The 17,282-nt window shown below is 36.0% G+C and overlaps 1 protein-coding gene across 3 annotated transcripts in view; it reads right to left on the reverse strand.

Annotated features, from left to right (window-relative positions):
• Positions 1-8,564: 8,564 nt before the first annotated feature.
• The window catches only part of DHX29 (DExH-box helicase 29), a 43,660-nt gene continuing 34,942 nt past the window's right edge, over positions 8,565-17,282 (reverse strand). For 2 of the 3 annotated variants that reach the window (XM_069492634.1, XM_069492633.1), the window contains exons 24-27: positions 14,750-15,052; positions 13,181-13,312; positions 11,756-11,852; positions 8,565-9,046 (exon numbers count right to left, since the gene is read on the reverse strand). In XM_069492634.1, coding sequence (XP_069348735.1) covers positions 8,991-9,046; positions 11,756-11,852; positions 13,181-13,312; positions 14,750-15,052 — 588 coding nt within the window. In that variant the 3' untranslated portion in view covers positions 8,565-8,990. Of the gene's footprint in view, positions 9,047-11,755; positions 11,853-13,180; positions 13,313-14,669; positions 15,053-17,282 lie in introns of all 3 variants that reach the window. The other variant, XR_011235944.1, reaches the window with a different exon arrangement.

Consider the following 17,282-nt stretch of genomic DNA (forward strand, 5'->3'; position numbering starts at 1 on the left):
TGTCTTCCATGAAATTTGGGGGAAGAGGGGCACACAGCAGGAGGTGAGCAGTGGGCAAGCAAGAGAGTGAGCAAAGCTTCAATGGTAATTATAGCCGTTCCCTATCACTCACATCGCTGCTTGAGCTCTGCCTCCTCCACAGCTCCATGCCATCTGTGGAAAAATTGCCTTCTATGAAATGGGTCCCTGGTGCCAAAAAGGTTGGGGACCACTGCTTTAGATGGTGGTATTGCCCACGTAGACTCAGAGTGTCAAGAGCAACAAATCTTCCTGACACTGGGTATATAACATATAGGGTGTTACCATTCATTTATGATATGGTCATGATGTTGTGTTATTAGACTTGTTTGGGTACTTACTACATGGCTTTATTAAGCTATTACCAGTGTATGGGGGGAGCATCGTCTCACCTGAAGAATGAGGTCATTCCTGATGTCATTTGCTTGGAGAAAAGGTACACTTTCCAGACAAGAAACCAGAGTAAAGGAAAAGATGTTGGTCATTTGCAGGAAGGAAATGTCTCCTTCCTGTATGTGCTACATGTTCCCCACCCCCCGCAATTGGGATATCTAGGAGATTTGCTCATCAGTGGTGAGTGTTAAAGTAATATGCCTCAGATTTTGTGATCCTCTCAGAATAGAAAGTATGACACAAAACCAAGATACTGTAAAAGAAAAGATTTATAGAGATTTGATTATGAAAAATAAAAAAAAAGTATTACTGGGAAAAACTGTATTTCTAGTCAAAACTGGAAAAATAATTATATCTCATATCAGAAACACAGGCCTAATTTTCTTAAAATATAAAGAGCTCCTATAAATCAGTATGAAAAAGAATGACAATCTAATAGAAAAATGAGCAAATATTTGAATAGACAGTACACAAGAAAAATGTTTTATATGAAAAGATGCTCAAATTCATAAGAAACATGCAAATTAAAACTATGAGATATTATTTTGCAATTAATCTGATTGATAAAAATCCAAACATTTTCCTGTTTCCTACTAATTGAGATTAAAAAAATCCAAACATTTGATAAGAGGATGTAGGGAAATAGGCCCTCGATCTGTTGTTGGTGGAAATGTAAGTTACAACCATCTGGAAGACAATTTGGCAAGATCTGTAAACATTCTTTTATTTATATATACATAAATAGGGTCTCCATCACACAGGCAGGAATGTCAAACTCCTGGGCTCAGGTGATCCTCTGCCTCAGCCTCCTGAATAGCTGGGACTACAGGCACATGCCACTGTGTCTGGCATTAAAAACATTTAAAATGTATAATAATCTTTAACTCAGCAGTTCTAACTCCTGGATAATTATTCTATATCAATGCAAAATGACTTTATAAAAGTACATTTATTACAATATCCTTGTTAAAAGTAAAACATTGATTGTCCTTGGTAAGGGACATCCAAAAAATGGAATATTATACAGCCAGTAAAAAGAATGAGGCAGATGTTTATGGACTGATACAGAGGGATTTTCAAAATAGAGTGTTAAAGCAATGCACAAAACAGTAGGTAAAATATGTGTACATATTTACACTTGTGTAAAATATATATACACACACACATCCTTATATAGGCACAGAATCTCCCTATAAAGACACACAAGAAACTAACACTGGTTGTCTTTGGGGAGAAAACCTGGGAGATTGAGAGACAGAAATAAGAAGAAGAGGGACTTTTACTGTATACCCACATCTACCTTTTGAATTTTGAAATATGTATATGTGTTATTTGTTTTAAAATGGCGCTCTTCATATGCAGCTGGCTGAAAGAAAGCAGCGAGCCTAGGAGAGGCCTTTGAAACATTGATAGCTGTCATATGTGGACATTAGAAAAGAGTAGATGCAATAAAATAGGGCCTGGGCATCCCAAGAGCTAAGTTGTGTAACTTCGTATATGAGACTGGTTTTGACTTTTATTGTGGCACTTGGATTCTATCAGTGAATAGAATAAACATCCCTTCCTTCATGGAGCTTATTTGGGGTGGTGATATAGGGAAAGACAAACAGTACAGGGAGCAGGGCATTGGGAGTGCCAGAGGGCAGGCTGCGGTATTAAACTGGTCAGAAAAAGCCCATTGGAAAGGTAACACTTGAGCAGAGACCTCTAGGAAGCAGAGGAGTTGGCCATGTGGACATCTGTGGGAACAGTGTCCTATACAGAGAAAAACAGCCCGTGCAAAGGCTCTGAGGCAGGCCTGATGTGTGGAGGAACAGCAAGGAGGCCAACATGGCTGGAGTAGGAGTGAGAACGAGAATAGCAGATGAGGTCAGAGAGGTAATGGGGCCAGATCATGTAGGATGTTATCATTAACATTTGCTGAGTTCTTTAGCTTATAAGGTTGCCTGATATATTTATTGTGGCATTTAATCATCACCTCAACCATATGAGATAGTACAATTATTGTCCCCATTTTGCAGATTGGAGAACAAGTTCAGACAGATTAAGGAGCTTGCTTGAAGATTCACTGCTAGTAAGTGGAATATTCAGGATATAAACCCAAATCTGTGATTCCATTCTGGACATTCACTGCTATGCTGTTCCATATTTATTAAATGCTAAGAGAAAACTAAGGGAATGCCATCCTTGGGCCACTGCTTTGAAGGGAGAGCAAAGCTGAGGGGGAGAGCCCCAGAGGAAGGAGGAGCCCACAGGGTCTGAGCCGGTTGCACTTTCTTGTGATAAATCCTGGAGGCTCTGAGGTGTGTTTTAGCAAGGCAGGCAGAATTCCCTTGCCCAAGTATGTGCCAGCACGTAAAAACTGAGCTAGAATTGAGAATGGAGTAAAGGAAGCAAGGCTTTAAAGCCAAGAAAGTATAAAGCTGTTTGAGTGTGATGACCACAGAACGCATCTAATTTCTATAAGCCACCTCTTAGGAGGTAATTACACAAGGAAATGACAGTTTACTTCACCTTTCAGAGGAAGCACTGGTACTGAATAGATGAGTTTAAATTGGCGGAAAAGTGCAAAGTCTTATATCTGGCACTCACTGGGAGTCAAGAGAAGGTCTCAGAATGCAGGCTGGCCTCAGGAGTGAGAGCAGCTCGTATCTTTGTTCTTGAGCCATGACTAATAGCCTGCTGGAAAGTACAGCTTATCTTTCCACCTCCCATTCCTGGTACAAACATATATTTCACATGAAGTAGCAGATCTAAGATAAACTATGGAAGGAAGCTCTTAAAAAGTTCTCCTGTTACTAGAATGTAACTGTACCTGGACACTATAGTTGCCTCTCTGTTCTTCTGTTGCCACCCAACCGGGTTCGTTTGCCTGCTGCCCAAGAAGCAGCCAATATGCTGAGCCAGTAGGTTTTACGGCAGAGAAAGAGTCTTTATTCCACATAGCACTAAGCAGAGAGACAGGAGAAATTTCTCAAAGAAAATTCTCCCCGAGAACTCAGGAGACAGGGTTTTTAAGGATAGTTTGGTAGGCAAGGAATTAGGCAATTAGGTTCGTTAATTGGGGCAAAATTATAGGGATGTAGAAATCATCTGCTTGTGTTGTTTCAGTGCCTGGGGTCACAATTCCAGTTGAGTCAGTTTCTTGGTATGGGCCACTGGTCTGGTTGGGTCAATCAATCCACTGGAATGCCAGACCTGGCAGATACCTTAAAAACTACCTTTAGGTTTCAAAAAGATGATGTTATCTATGGAGAAAGTTAAGAATCTTTATGGACACCAGCTATGGGGAGAAGTTAAGAATCTTTATGACCACCAGCTGTGGCAATTAGAGGGGAACAGTTACTAACAATTATCATTATTTTTAGCTAGGCCCTTACCACAGTTCTAGCCTTGCACCCCTGTTATTGAAGGGCAGTTTGACTTCCATAACAAATATTTAACAAGTACCTACTAAGTGCCGGGCATTGCTCTAGGTTTGCAGCAGGGGATAAGACACAAAAGGGCTGTGCTTGCATTGGGCAGGGACTGAGTAGGCTGAAAGTGAAAACATGAACTCTGTCAGACAATAATAAGTTCTCTGGAAAGATTTAAAAGTGTGGTGGCCTAGAGTGTGAAGGGGTAGCTACTTTAATTGCAGGGTCAGGAATGCCTCTTTGAAGAGGGTTCTCATGCGTTGCTAGTGTTCACAAGTCAAAATGTCAGTCTTTTTCTTTTAATGTGTAAAACCATTACCTAAGTGAGATTTCTCACAATGTTGCTGAAGTTGATATGTCATTGTTTGGGGAACAACATTTTCTGGTGAGTGGGAATCCTACAAATGTTTAGGTTCTGATAGTTAAATCCTGCAAAAATAGTTATTTCAAGGTAATCTACAAAGAAGTAGGAGTGTGAAGCAAGCCCACTGTATGCCACGAATACTTCCTGACTAAATGTAAGATAAAGCTAATGCAACTGTGTGTTGTTATTGATGATGATGATGATGATTTTAAATGATGAGCATCTAGCTTATATTAACATAACCTCAGGCTTCTCTGTTACGGACAGAACAGATCTAGCCTATGTTTTCTTTCTCTACCACATAGAAAAGAAAGAGGGCAGCAATTAGTACCTTCAGACCATGGTAAAATAAACCCGTCCCAAATGTAAAGCAAAGCTGGTCCTATTGAAAAGCAACAAAGGGGAAGGCTGATGGGGACAATGTGTAATGTGCCTACTTGGATGTCAAATCATAGGGTGCAGATCAAAACAGAGCAGCTGTTGAGGGCTGTCTAGTCATATGCTGCTTAGAATTTATGAGAAAAGGCACCAAGGATCTGTAGATAACAAAAGCACTGAGTGTATAGCAGATTGGACTGCCTGTTGAGAGGTAGAATTCAGTCTCTAAGTGTGTTCAACTATACAGATTCTAAATGAATTGATGAAGTGGCTAGTTGTTTGTTTGTTTGTTTTTTCTTTTTTCCATGTGGCAAGTCTGGATGTTAAAGTTGTTTCTTGCAGGAACAATGTTTTCTGATAGCTTTGGAGAGACTGAGAAATTCTATTTCCCTCAGTGTTCTAATGTGCGTTTCCATGTTATCATATCTGCTATTTCTAAATCAGCTTGTGGAACTGTTGAGTCCTACCTTACAGAAATACACGTATGAACCATTTATGGCACTCTATTCTGTTCCATTGGTCTATATGCCAGTACCATCCTGTTTTGATTATTGTAGCATTATAATATGTTTGAAATCGAGAGGTATAAGGTCTCCAGCTTTGTTGTTTTTTCTCAAGATTGTTTTGGCAACCCAGGGTCTTTTGTGGTTTATATAAATTTTAGAATTGTTTATGTCTATAAAAAAATGCCATTTGGATTTTGATAGGGATTGCATTGAATCTACAGATTGCGTTGGGTAATATGGACCATATTAAGTCTTCCAACCCTTGAACACAGGATATGTTCCCATTTATTTGTGTCATCTTTAATTTCTTTCAGCAATGTTTTATAATTTTCAGTATAGAATTCTTTCTCCTCCCTAGTTAAGTTTATTCTCAAGTATTTTATTCTTTCTGATGCTACTGTAATAGGATTGTTTTCTTAATTTCCTTTTTGGATTGTTTGTTGTGTTTAGAAACACAATTGATTTTGTATGTTGATTTTGTATGCTGCAACTTTGTTGAATTTATTATTTCTAACAGGTTTTTTTTGTGGAATTGTTAGTTTTTTACATGTAAGATCATGTCATCTGTGAACAAAGATAGTTTTATTTCTTTTAAATTGGATGCCTTTTCTTTTTCTTGCCTAATTGCTATAGCTGATACTTCAGTTGAATAAAAGTGGCAAGAGTGGGCATCCTTGTCTTGTTCTTATTCTTACACAAAAAACTTCTTAGTTTTTCACCATTGTGTATGATGTTAGCTGTGGACTTTTCACATATGGACTTTATCATGTTGGTGTAACCTCTCTCTATTCCTAGTGTGCCATTTTAAAATTGGATTATTTGTCTTTTTATTAGAGTTACAAGAGTTCTTTATATATGCTGGATAAAGTCCCAAATCAGAGATAATTTGTAAGTATTTTTTTCCCATTTCATGGGTTGTTTTTTCAATTTTTTGATGTTGTCCTTTGAAGGACATACAGTTTTATTATTAAGTTGTATCCAGCTTTATTGAGATAAAATTGAAAAATAAAAATGACATATATTTAAGGTATACAAAATGATATGATCTATATATACATTGTGATATGAGTACCAGAATCAAATTAATTAACACATCCTTTACCACAGTTACCATTTTGTGTATGTGTAGGGGTGAGGATACTTAAGATCTGCTCTCTTAGCAAATTTCAAGTAAAAAATATAGTATTACTAACTATAGTTACCATGCTGTACATTAGATCCCCAGAACTTATTCACTTTATAACTACAAGTTTGTACCTTTTGACCATTATCTCCCCATTTCCTCCATACCCTGGAAACCACTGTTTAACTCTCTGCCTTTGTAAGTTTGACTTTTTTAGATTCTACGTATAAGAAGGATCATTCAGTATTGGAAAAATGTTTTAATTTTGATAAAGTACCATTTATTTTTTTCTCGTTTTTTGTGCTTTTGGTGTCATATCTAAGAAACCATTATTTAATCCAGGGTCCCGAAGATTTACTCCTGTTTTCTTCTAAGGGTATTTTAGTTTTTACATTTAGCTGTATAATCCACTTTAATCTCTGTATATGGTGTTTTAGGTAAAGGTCCACATTCATTCTTTTATATGTGGCTATCCAGTTGTTCTGTTACAGTGGGTGGTTCTGAGGACAAACCAAGGGGCACATGCAGAGTTGGAGAATCAAGGTTTATTCCCCGGCAGGCTCAGAAGAGTCTTGCCACCAATTTCTGATCCCTGTCTACTGGGTTTTTTCCACATTTATTAGGTTGGGGTGGTCCAAGGGGTGGGGTCTCAGGTGGCTGATGCAATAATAGGTAAGCGTGATTGCAGAAGCCAGGTAATAGGTAAGTATGAGGGTCTTCCTTATCAGTTCCAGCACCATTTGTTGAAAAGTCTGTGGTTTCCCCATCAACACTCTTATTGAAAATTAGCTGACCATAGACACATGGGTTTATTTTTGAATTCTCAATTCTATTCCATAGATCTATCTACAGATGCTCCTCAATTTACAAGGGGGTTATATCCTGATAAACTCATCATAAGTTGAAAATATCATAAATAAAAAATGCATAATTGCCTTTCTCCTCTTCTCACTAGAAGCAGGAGACAAAGATAGGCATTTTGTAGACATGATGGGATGTGAAAACATAAAACACAATATGCAAAAAACACTGGCAACACAGTATACTATAAACTATCGCTTGTTTCCCCTTGTGATATTGTGACTGACTGGGAATGTGGATCACTGTTGCTGCCCAAGAGTATCATACTGCATATTGCTAGCCTGGGCAAAGGTTAAAATTTAAAATTCAAAGTAGTTTCTATTGAATGTGTATGACTTTCACACCATTGTGAAGTAAAAACATTGTAAGTCAATTCATTGTAAGTCAGGGGCCCTCTGTATATGTTTGTCCTTTTGCCAGTGAAATAACTTTCATGTCTGTGTGGAAGACTCTAACCCTATGACCCTACCTGTGAGCCACTGTTTCAACTTTTCAGAGGAATAATGATTACATTTCAGAAATTTAAATATGCCTGGAGCCATAATGCCTCTGTCACTTACTATCAGTGTGATCTTGGACCCCAAGGTATTTCACTTCTCTATGCCTCAATTTCTTCATGTGTAAAATGGTGCTAATACAGTACTTACCTCATGCATGGGTTGTTGTGAGTATTATGTAAGTTAATAGACAAAATAACTTGGGGCACTAGCTTGCACACACAAAATGACTGATCAATCAGGACTCCATGATTCCTCTGCCTTCATGCTTCCCAAGTGGAACTGCCTCCAGCATCCAATCTAATATTTCTTTCTCCTGACAAATCCATTTGTATTAATGACACTAGACAGAGATTCCAAACCACAGTCACATTTGACTCCTTGCTCTCAATTCCCTTGCCACACTCCAAGTAGAAAACTAAAATTAGAGATTGCCACTAAGCATTATTTTTACTTCCATCTGCACATAAGGTGAAAGTATGGCCTCTTTTATTTGTTCATCAACAAACATTAAAATTGAGTACCTATTATGAGAGCCAAGGTTCTAGCCAAGGTACTAGGTACCTATTCTAATCTTTTGTCCTTCAATTAAAATTTCTGCCATTTGATTTATGGAGGACTATATTTGAACTTCATCAATAATCTATTGATAGGAAATGAACAGAAATCCCTCTAAGTAATCAAAGTGGAGTTTCAAAAGATCCTCAGTAAGCAAAACAAATGAGATCACTGAAAAATATCTAAGCACGCTCTAGTATCTCAAGGTTACTGACCATAGCAGTTCAATTGTGGGTACAAAAAGGATTCAAGGGCAGTGATACCAAAGCTTTGGATTAAGGAAAATAGTGCAAGCTATCCAACCCAAGGTTGGCAGTAACATTAGACAATCCTGCACTATATCTGTATGCCTTTTGAATGTTACTGAAATAGGTGGCATCTATTAATAGTGTACTTACTTAGGTTCTGATTTTGAGTATCAAATATTAAATTAACTGATTTCTGAAGTTGTTCCTTTTCATGGATATGTAATTATAATTGGTTTTGGAACTCCTCTTCTGGGTCAAGATGGTCTAAATTCTGCAGACATCAAGGTCTGATAGAAGATTAGGTAGCTACATAGGGAATCACAACATTAAGTTAAAGACAATACAGACACAGGCTGTGCCCTTAAGGCACATAATCATGTAAAACTGGATGATACTAAAGAATTTATTGTAAATGTAGTGGCAAATACACTGAGAATCATCATCATTAAAAAGGAACTAGAAAATTACACGTTTAAAGTATGTGCTTTTTTCCCCCCACCACCTTTACATTAATGACCAGTACCAACATTTTAAGTAATGAAATACTTAATGGGATGTCCATTTTCACATAATTTCATGACTGCATCTTCATCTTAATTTTTAAAGGAGTTGACCATGAATTTTAGTTTTAATTAATATTCTCTGTTTTTATCAATTCCGTAATGATTTGAAGAATCTTGTCATCTGAGTGGAAGAAAAAAAAAAACCATGAGTAACTGCAACACTGGCTAATTTTTCAGTGTATACACGTGTAAATAAGAGGTATACTTCATTAAGATTTTCTTAAATTAGAATACAAAATTAAGACCAGCAATATTCACTATGAAACTAGAGATGCCTACAAAATATTTTTTGCCCTACAAATATTAATTTAAGTATCACTATAATTATATTACACCCACTTCAACAAAAAATTAACATTCTGAAAAAAGTTAGTATCTGAATATGTATAGGTTAAGGCCCAAAGAGATAATATGATATAAATTGTTACTTCTTTATAAGGAATTATTTCTTTAAAAATTCCTTTAAGACAAGAAGTTTCCCAGTTTTTTCACCTGCTTAAAATATACTGCAGGCTCTACTGACTCTTCAGTGTTCTTGAAGAGTATGGCAGGATTTCCAAAGTATGTGCATGGAGGAAAGAACTGTTATCAGATGTTTCTCCGTATTTAGTCCAAAGGAAACAAAAAATTCTAACAGGGAAGTGCTCTTAGAGAGGTGTCAATAGGAAAATGATGGCCCTCTTTACACAACAAAGGAATCAAACACCGGTTGATTTGACAAACAGAGCAACAGAGGCTGAGTTATTTGCTAAGGAAGTTTTGTTAACAGAGCTTCTACTTTTCAACAGTTGCTCTGAAATTGTGACTTCCTAGGAACCTCCTAACCACTCATTTGATAGTTATTAGGGCTGTAAGACTGAAATTCTACATTTATATTAGATAATAGAATGCTTTGGGTTTCAAGGGTTGCAATGGGAATTTTGATAAATGGGCCCATGGCCTGACACTCAGGTTCTCGGGGGCTACAGTTGCAAGGGAAAAAAAAGAAGTGGGGTGGGGAGAAGAAAGGTCTCTTGTCTGAAGTGGAATAATGGCAGGTCTAGAAAGGACTATGATTTTTTAATTTGAGGAAGAGCAGAGAGTAAAAGAAAGCACAAGTGCAACTTTAGTTACTTCTTTTCCAAAAGTTTGGCATTCTACCACAACTTTTCTTTATAAGTCCACTAACAGAGGACACTAATGTACTTCATCCTCCCTCCCAAGTCAGAAGTATACATAACATCCAAGAGTAAGTTTTGCTTTCTCTCTCTTTTTTTTTCTTTCCCTGTTCTGAAATAATGCAAGCGTGATTTCCCTTTTATGGCAAAGGGAAATACTGAAATCATTTAAAAAATTCATTTTGATTTATTTAAAAGTCGAGGTTCAATCTGTCTTTTATATTATGTAATGCTTTCTAATGTTAAAGCTGTAATAATGCACAGAGCTCCTTAAGAGCCCACATGTCTTAATATATCAAGACCTAATCTCAGTTTCCAGCAGTACACGAAAATCAATACAGTTTAATGCTTATACATTCACATTCAGTTATACAAATAAACAGAGTATGGGGCTTCGAAGTAGCAGCACAAGATCAGTAGCTCCCCAACCTGCCTAACTGAGAAATAACTGAGGATACTTTAAGTACGATCATACTGAACCCACTGATCAATTCTTATTATTAAAAGCAGGAAAACCAAATTTAAGCGCTTCCTGATGTGATGCAATGGGAAGAATACAACATCAACTAGAAAACACTTCTTTCCCTCAAAACCTGAATTTAATCAAGCCTCCAAATATAACTACCAAGTTTATAGGAAATACAAGAAGCAGAGAACATGTTAAAGCATGAGGATGCAACCAACCAAATCCTAAATGTGGGACATTTTACTTAAAACCCAGTTTAATAAAAATAAATGCATTTAGAGAAATGTTACAGAATAAAAGATTAAAAATAATAATGTAGCCATAGGCCTATCCTATAGAGGAGATCAATAAGTCTACAGGAAGTAGGTCTTTGGACCCTGTACTTTTTTACAACTACCAGGATGATTCTGATGATTTGGCAAGTCTGAAAAATACTGCAAAATAAAAATCAGGTGTCCATTTCAGATTTCTGTTGAAGGATAATGTATTTATTTTATATAGACCTAAATAATACCTCTGCATTTGTGAGAAAATGTATGCTAGAAAAACAAGCTGGGATAAGCCTCACAGAAAGTCCCTAATTCTTTCATATATATATATATATATATATATATTTATATATATATATATATATATTTTTATATATATATATAAAAATAAATAATTTTTAGAGACATAGTCTCACTATGTTGCCCAGGCTAGACTTGAACTCCTGGGCTCAAGTGATCCTCCCAAGCAGCAGGGACTACAGGTGTGAAGATGAAGCTGGTTTTATTTGTCATTTTTTTTTTTATTTTTTAAATAATAACTAGATTACCAGTTTACCAGGATGCTCCTAAGTAGCAAAGTTACTATGCTCAATTTTTTTTAATCTCTTTATTCCCTCATGAAATGGCCAGAAGTTCAGATATGAAATTTAGAAGACACAGGAGTAAACTAGATGAATCTTAGGAGGATAATTAGCTTGTGAATAATAACAAATTACCTGAGTTTGATGGAATTCAGAAAATAGATTTTATTAAAACAATTTTTAATCACATGGAATTTAAGATTCCAATGTGCTATAGTATATCCCAATGTTTCCAAAAAAAAAAAATCACAATTTCTAGAATCAGTCTTTCAGACTTTCTCTTAGAAAGTTTTTCCACACGTGCACATACACATACATGTATACTGTTTTTCACCTACATTACAATCACACACTTACTTTCAAGGGACATCTTTGGATTTTCAAGCTTTTTTCTTAAAACAGAATCAATGAGAACTCTTAGCTGCTTGAAAATGACGGCTATCTTTACAGGGGCCTGTTGAGAGGAGATGTAAAATTGGACAAAGTTAACCCAGGACAGTGTGAATGTATTTACATAAATCCAGGTAAGCATATATACCTTCCAATTTGCCATAGCACATCTTGATTTTAATATAAAACACAATGGGAAAAGTAGACACAAATTACTTCTGGTAGCTAAGCTATGTAAATCTCTCGATTTCCATATTAAATGTGACAACTCTTTCTAAAATAACTGTTATTCTACTAACTGTTTTATTCTCTTACATCAACTCTGGGGAAGGTAAGATTGCAGACTGCAGTTCTGGAGAGGCAAAATTTTTTAAACAGCTTTATTGAGGTATAACTTACAAACCATAAAAATTCACTCATTATTAAGTGTCTAATTTCAATGACTTTTAGCAAATGTATAGAGTTGTACAACCATCACCACAATCCAGTTATAGAACATTTCTACCATCCTAGTTTTTTTGCACAAACTGCATGTTTTTTAAGTTGCATTTAAAATTCACCTCTCCAATTCTAGATAAACAGCTATCACAGTATAATATGTTAATAAAAGATTTCTTACTGTGCTTGAGTGTCTGTCTATAGAAAAGAAATTATAGAAATTCTCTAACAAGGTTGTTAGGATATTATATTTGAGATACTCCATAAAGTTCACTATTGAAGTACCCAACACATAGTAAGTTAGAATTGTTATTGATGATTACAATTTGTAGTAGCAATATAGTTTTGTTTTGTTTTTTTGGAGACAGTCTCACTCTGTTGCCTGGGCTAGACTGAGGTGGCCCAATCATAGTTCACTGCAACCTCAAACTCCTGGGCTCAAATAATCCTTCCTGCCTCAGCCTCCCAAATAGCTGGGACTATAGGCATGCATCACCATACCTGGTTAATTTTTTTTTTGGGGGGGGGGGGTAGAGATGGAGTCTCACTATTGCCCAGGCTGGTCTCGAACTCCTGGCCTCAAGTGATCCTCCCACCTCAGCCTCCTAAAGTGTTAGGATTTCAGGCACAAGCCACTGTGCCCAGTCTAATTTTTTTTTTAAAGAGATGGGGTCTTGCTATATTGCCCAGGCTGTTCTCAAACCCCTGGGCTCAAGTGAGTAGCTGGGACTACAGGTACATGACACCACAACCAGCCTGTAATAGCAATATAATTTGATTTTCAAATTTTAACAGATTTAAAACCATATACCCATGACATAATAAGGAAGTCTTCTACCTTAAGTCATATTATAGTAAGAAATCATGCAAACTCTAAAATTTTAAAAATTCTACCTCAGTGGTATTAGAAGTTGAAAATTTTTAGTAATCCATAAGATCAGTTATACTATGTACCTGAAAATAGATCCAGCCATCAATAGAAAGAAGACGTTCTCGGTGTTGAACTTCTATATCACCACCAAAAAGTAAAACTGGAAAAGGGGTTATTAAGGTAGTTTCTCTCAGATATACTCTGGCATACCTTACCTACATGGGAAAAAAGGGGGGAAGGGAAAGAACTTCAAAGTCTAAAAATATAATAAATTCATTTATTTTTTTCATGTAAGCATTTTTCTATAATTTGTTCTGTATTTTAAGCCATAGGTTTTTGTAAAGCTATGTGTTTTCATTTATGTGCACAATTTGTCCATTTTATAATAACTGCTATTACTACCTGTGCATTTATACTATGAAAATGCATTTTAAATATTACTTGTGAGGCTGAATTATATACCTTGAACATAAATGAAACTAGGTACAAGCAATTTTATAATGCTAATGATCTTAAATAAGGTTAAAATGAAGTTATGGTTAAATTTCCAAGTTTCTGGTTTCTAGACCAGTGTTCAGCTGTGGCCATCTGTCAGTAATTTCTCATGTTTTCCATTTAAGTTTGATGATATGTTGGGTGCTTGAAATTATGGATCTTTATTACTTTAAAGGTCAAGAAACATAAGGGAGGTACTCTTTTAGTAAAGGGAGAAGAAATATGTTTCAATTTGACAGGTTTCCTTTTCTTCTCATACTGCCTTAAAAATGAGTGAATGAGATAAGCAATAAAAATCCAAAATATGAAGAAGAGAAAATGCCATCTTAACCTTCACTGTATGTTAAAATCTAAGACAATGGAGTGGCAATGCAGTTATAATTCAAAGGTTAGCAGTTTCAATTGTAATCTATAAACATTTGCTATTAAATTATCTTAGGTGATACTGTGACTCAAACTGTTGCCGAATCAACCACAGTTCTACCCCATCCAATTTTTTCCTTGTTTGGAAACAGCACATAAAACTTGTCTTTTTTTTTTTTCCACTTTTGAGATGTGAGCATGTTTAGTAAAATATTCAGGGAATTAATACATTATTAACCAACAGCTATTTACTATTTTTCTTTTTATTCCAAGTAGAAAAGATGATGAGCAGAATAGAAATCTTACTTTTTTTTTTTTTTTTTTTTTTCCCAGAGACAGGGTCTCATTCTGTTACCCAGACTGGCGTAGTAGCCTGATCATAGCTCACTATAGCCTCAAACTCCTGTGTTCAAGGGATCCTCCGGCCCAACCTGCCATTATACGTGCATGCCACCATGCCTGGCTAATTTTTAAAAATTTTTTGAAAAGAGATGGAGGTCTTGCTTTGTTGCCTAGGCTGATCTCAAACTCCTGTCCTCAAGCGTTCCTCCTGCCTCAGCCTCCTAAAGTGCTGGGATTACAAGCATGAGCACCTGGCCTTTTTTCTTATTTGAGAGAAATGAGCATTTTTTTGTTTGTTTGAGAAACTATGTGCGTCTTGATTTCAGATATGAACAAAAATGAACAGCTCAATTTGAGAACCAAATAAAATACTTGTTAAGGCATCCTAACTTGTTAGGAATGACTTCTAGAATAACGCCCTGCGTATTGGAATTTAAAAATGAGTACTTTACCTTCTCTTGGTATAAAAGCCATCCATAGGTTTGCAAATCTCTATTTACTGAGGATGGATGTACTTGTGCTTTGCCTTGGGCTGTCTCCACAATGCAAGCCAATTTTTCTGTAACATCGACTGACTTTGTATAGATTATCTTCCCCACATTGTCATACAGTCCAGCAGCCAATACAGCTTTAAGAAGGGCAATTTCTTGGAAAGAGAGGGTCTGTGAGGCTCTGTTTCCTTCCCAGCTGGTAGAAGTTGTGGAAGATGAAAAACCTGCCGCCTTAACCAACTTTATTAACTCCTGCTTTACATCCTGGATTGGTTTATGTTAAAAAGAGAAATAATCATAATTGATTAAAATAGAGAAATTTCCAAATAACTTTGCAGTTTACATTGTTTCCTATAAAAATTGACAAGATGTCAATTATTTAGTTAGCATAACCCAAATTAGGTTAGGGAAGAAAAATAAGATACTGGGAAGTCAAGAATTGGAGCCAGCTGTTCTCCCCTCCCCAAGACTTGAAATGCCAAACATAAGATTGTCTAAAATGTGAGAGCAATAAAAATGTGTCTAGATACATTTTGATTCACTACATCTACTTCAATAGTAGCTCTTTTTTGGGACATTTTTACTCAGTGAGAATGGTCAATATTGAAAAAGAATTACAGAAAAATCTTGATCCTAGGCTTCAAGTATCTTCATTTGGTTCTAGGAATCTCACCTTAATTTCTTAAAGAACACTGACAAAGTTTATTAATGGCAAATTCATTTAATCTAAAATTGTCACCTAAAATATTTTTCTACCTTTAGTAGTGCCAATCAGCAAAACTATTATAGGAAAGATGAGTATTTTTCAAAGTACACAGGATAAAAGCAATTAAAAGGTGACATTTACATTTAGGATATCCTTTAGGTTTTTGGTTTGGGTCTTAAGGGACTTTGATTCCAGGGGAGGAAAGACCAGACAGCTGCTGTAACACCACAGGGTTGGCAAAGACATCTAAAACTTTGCACCCCTGAGGAGGTGAAGAAAAGCCTCGCAGAAGGAAGGGAGTGGAAGGCAATTTGGAAGTTGGTAGGAACTAGAGAGGGGACAAAGGAGAAAGTGCTATATTGAAGACACAGCCACCTCTGGGTCAACTGACTGGGATTTTCACATCTTGAATCCCAAATCAGTTGGCCCAGAGGTAGCTATGTCTTCAATGTAGCCCTTTGTCTGCTTTGAGAAAAACAAAGTTCATTCTAGTTAGAGAAGTCCCTGCTGTCATCCCAGCAGTTATTTTAAATCACAAAAAGTAGTGGGTTAAATTATAAGGGAAAAAATATTTTTAACCTTGTAAAATATGAGTATAAAGGAATTATGTGAGAGATATATTAACTTTATTTTCTATACTTTAATAGGATATCTATATTACACATCATTTCCCTTTAAATAAATATCAATAAAAATATAAAGATCATGTTTGTGAAGGAGCACTGCTTTTCACAATCACTTGTCTTTACATTTTAACCACACTTCTATTGTCTGTCTTCCCAGAAATAATCCTGGTCATGAATGGCAACCTGAGTGATGGGCATAAGGATCTTGTTTCCCTTTCTAAGAGCAGACTGATAAACTTGGTCATAACCAGCCAGAGGGTATGATGCCTTGGATACCTTTTCATAACTAGCCATTCCACACTGTAACCAAATACCTGGCCAATATTTATGAACATATAAAAGAATTTCATTAAAAGGAATCAGGGCTTTTTGGAAAAATGACTAATTCCAAGCCTGGAGTATAAAATGCACAAGATATGCCTGAACAGCTTGTCCTACCCAAAGCAAGGAAGCCATCAAAGGTTGCTAGGGTTATGTGAAAAGGATGCAGGGGCCAACTTGAAGGGGCTCTCACTTTCCAAGCAATGGGCAATCTGAATTTTAAAAAATTAATATTCATAGAGAACTGAAACACATCAGATATATTTAAATCAATAAGCTTATAATGATTTTTATAAAAGACAACATTCATTGATTACCTGTGGAGATGTTTAAGAATCAACTCATTATGAAAACTGCTAAGTAAAATGAAAGAATCAAGCATTTATCCTAATTTTCTTGTATAAAATGGTACCTTGGGGTATTGAAATATTGATAAGGGAAAAGTTCTTTGTGAAATAATTCTAGCTAATAATCAGAATTATAGTGTCACCATTTTGCAACCCCAATAAAACAATGGATCTGAGTGTTATCAATGGCTGCTAAAACAATTACATTGCGGGGTGGGGGGACAAGGGCAATATACGTAACCTAAACTTACGTACCCCCCATAATATGCTGAAATAATAAAAATAAATAAATAAAATCATTACATGAAAAGCCAATGGGGAATTTTATAGTGGATGAATCTGGCTGACTCCATTGAGAAATTTTAACATTACAAAAAGGGAGAAAACTCTAAAAGGAAAAGAAAAATGAACCTGAATTGTATTAAACCCTCTTGACATAAAACACCAATTTACAGGGAATATAGGGCACAGAAGATCATATTAAATAATGTCAC

The sequence above is a fragment of the Eulemur rufifrons genome, chromosome 17 (genome assembly GCF_041146395.1).
Source record: "Eulemur rufifrons isolate Redbay chromosome 17, OSU_ERuf_1, whole genome shotgun sequence".
Lineage (NCBI taxonomy): Eukaryota > Metazoa > Chordata > Mammalia > Primates > Lemuridae > Eulemur > Eulemur rufifrons.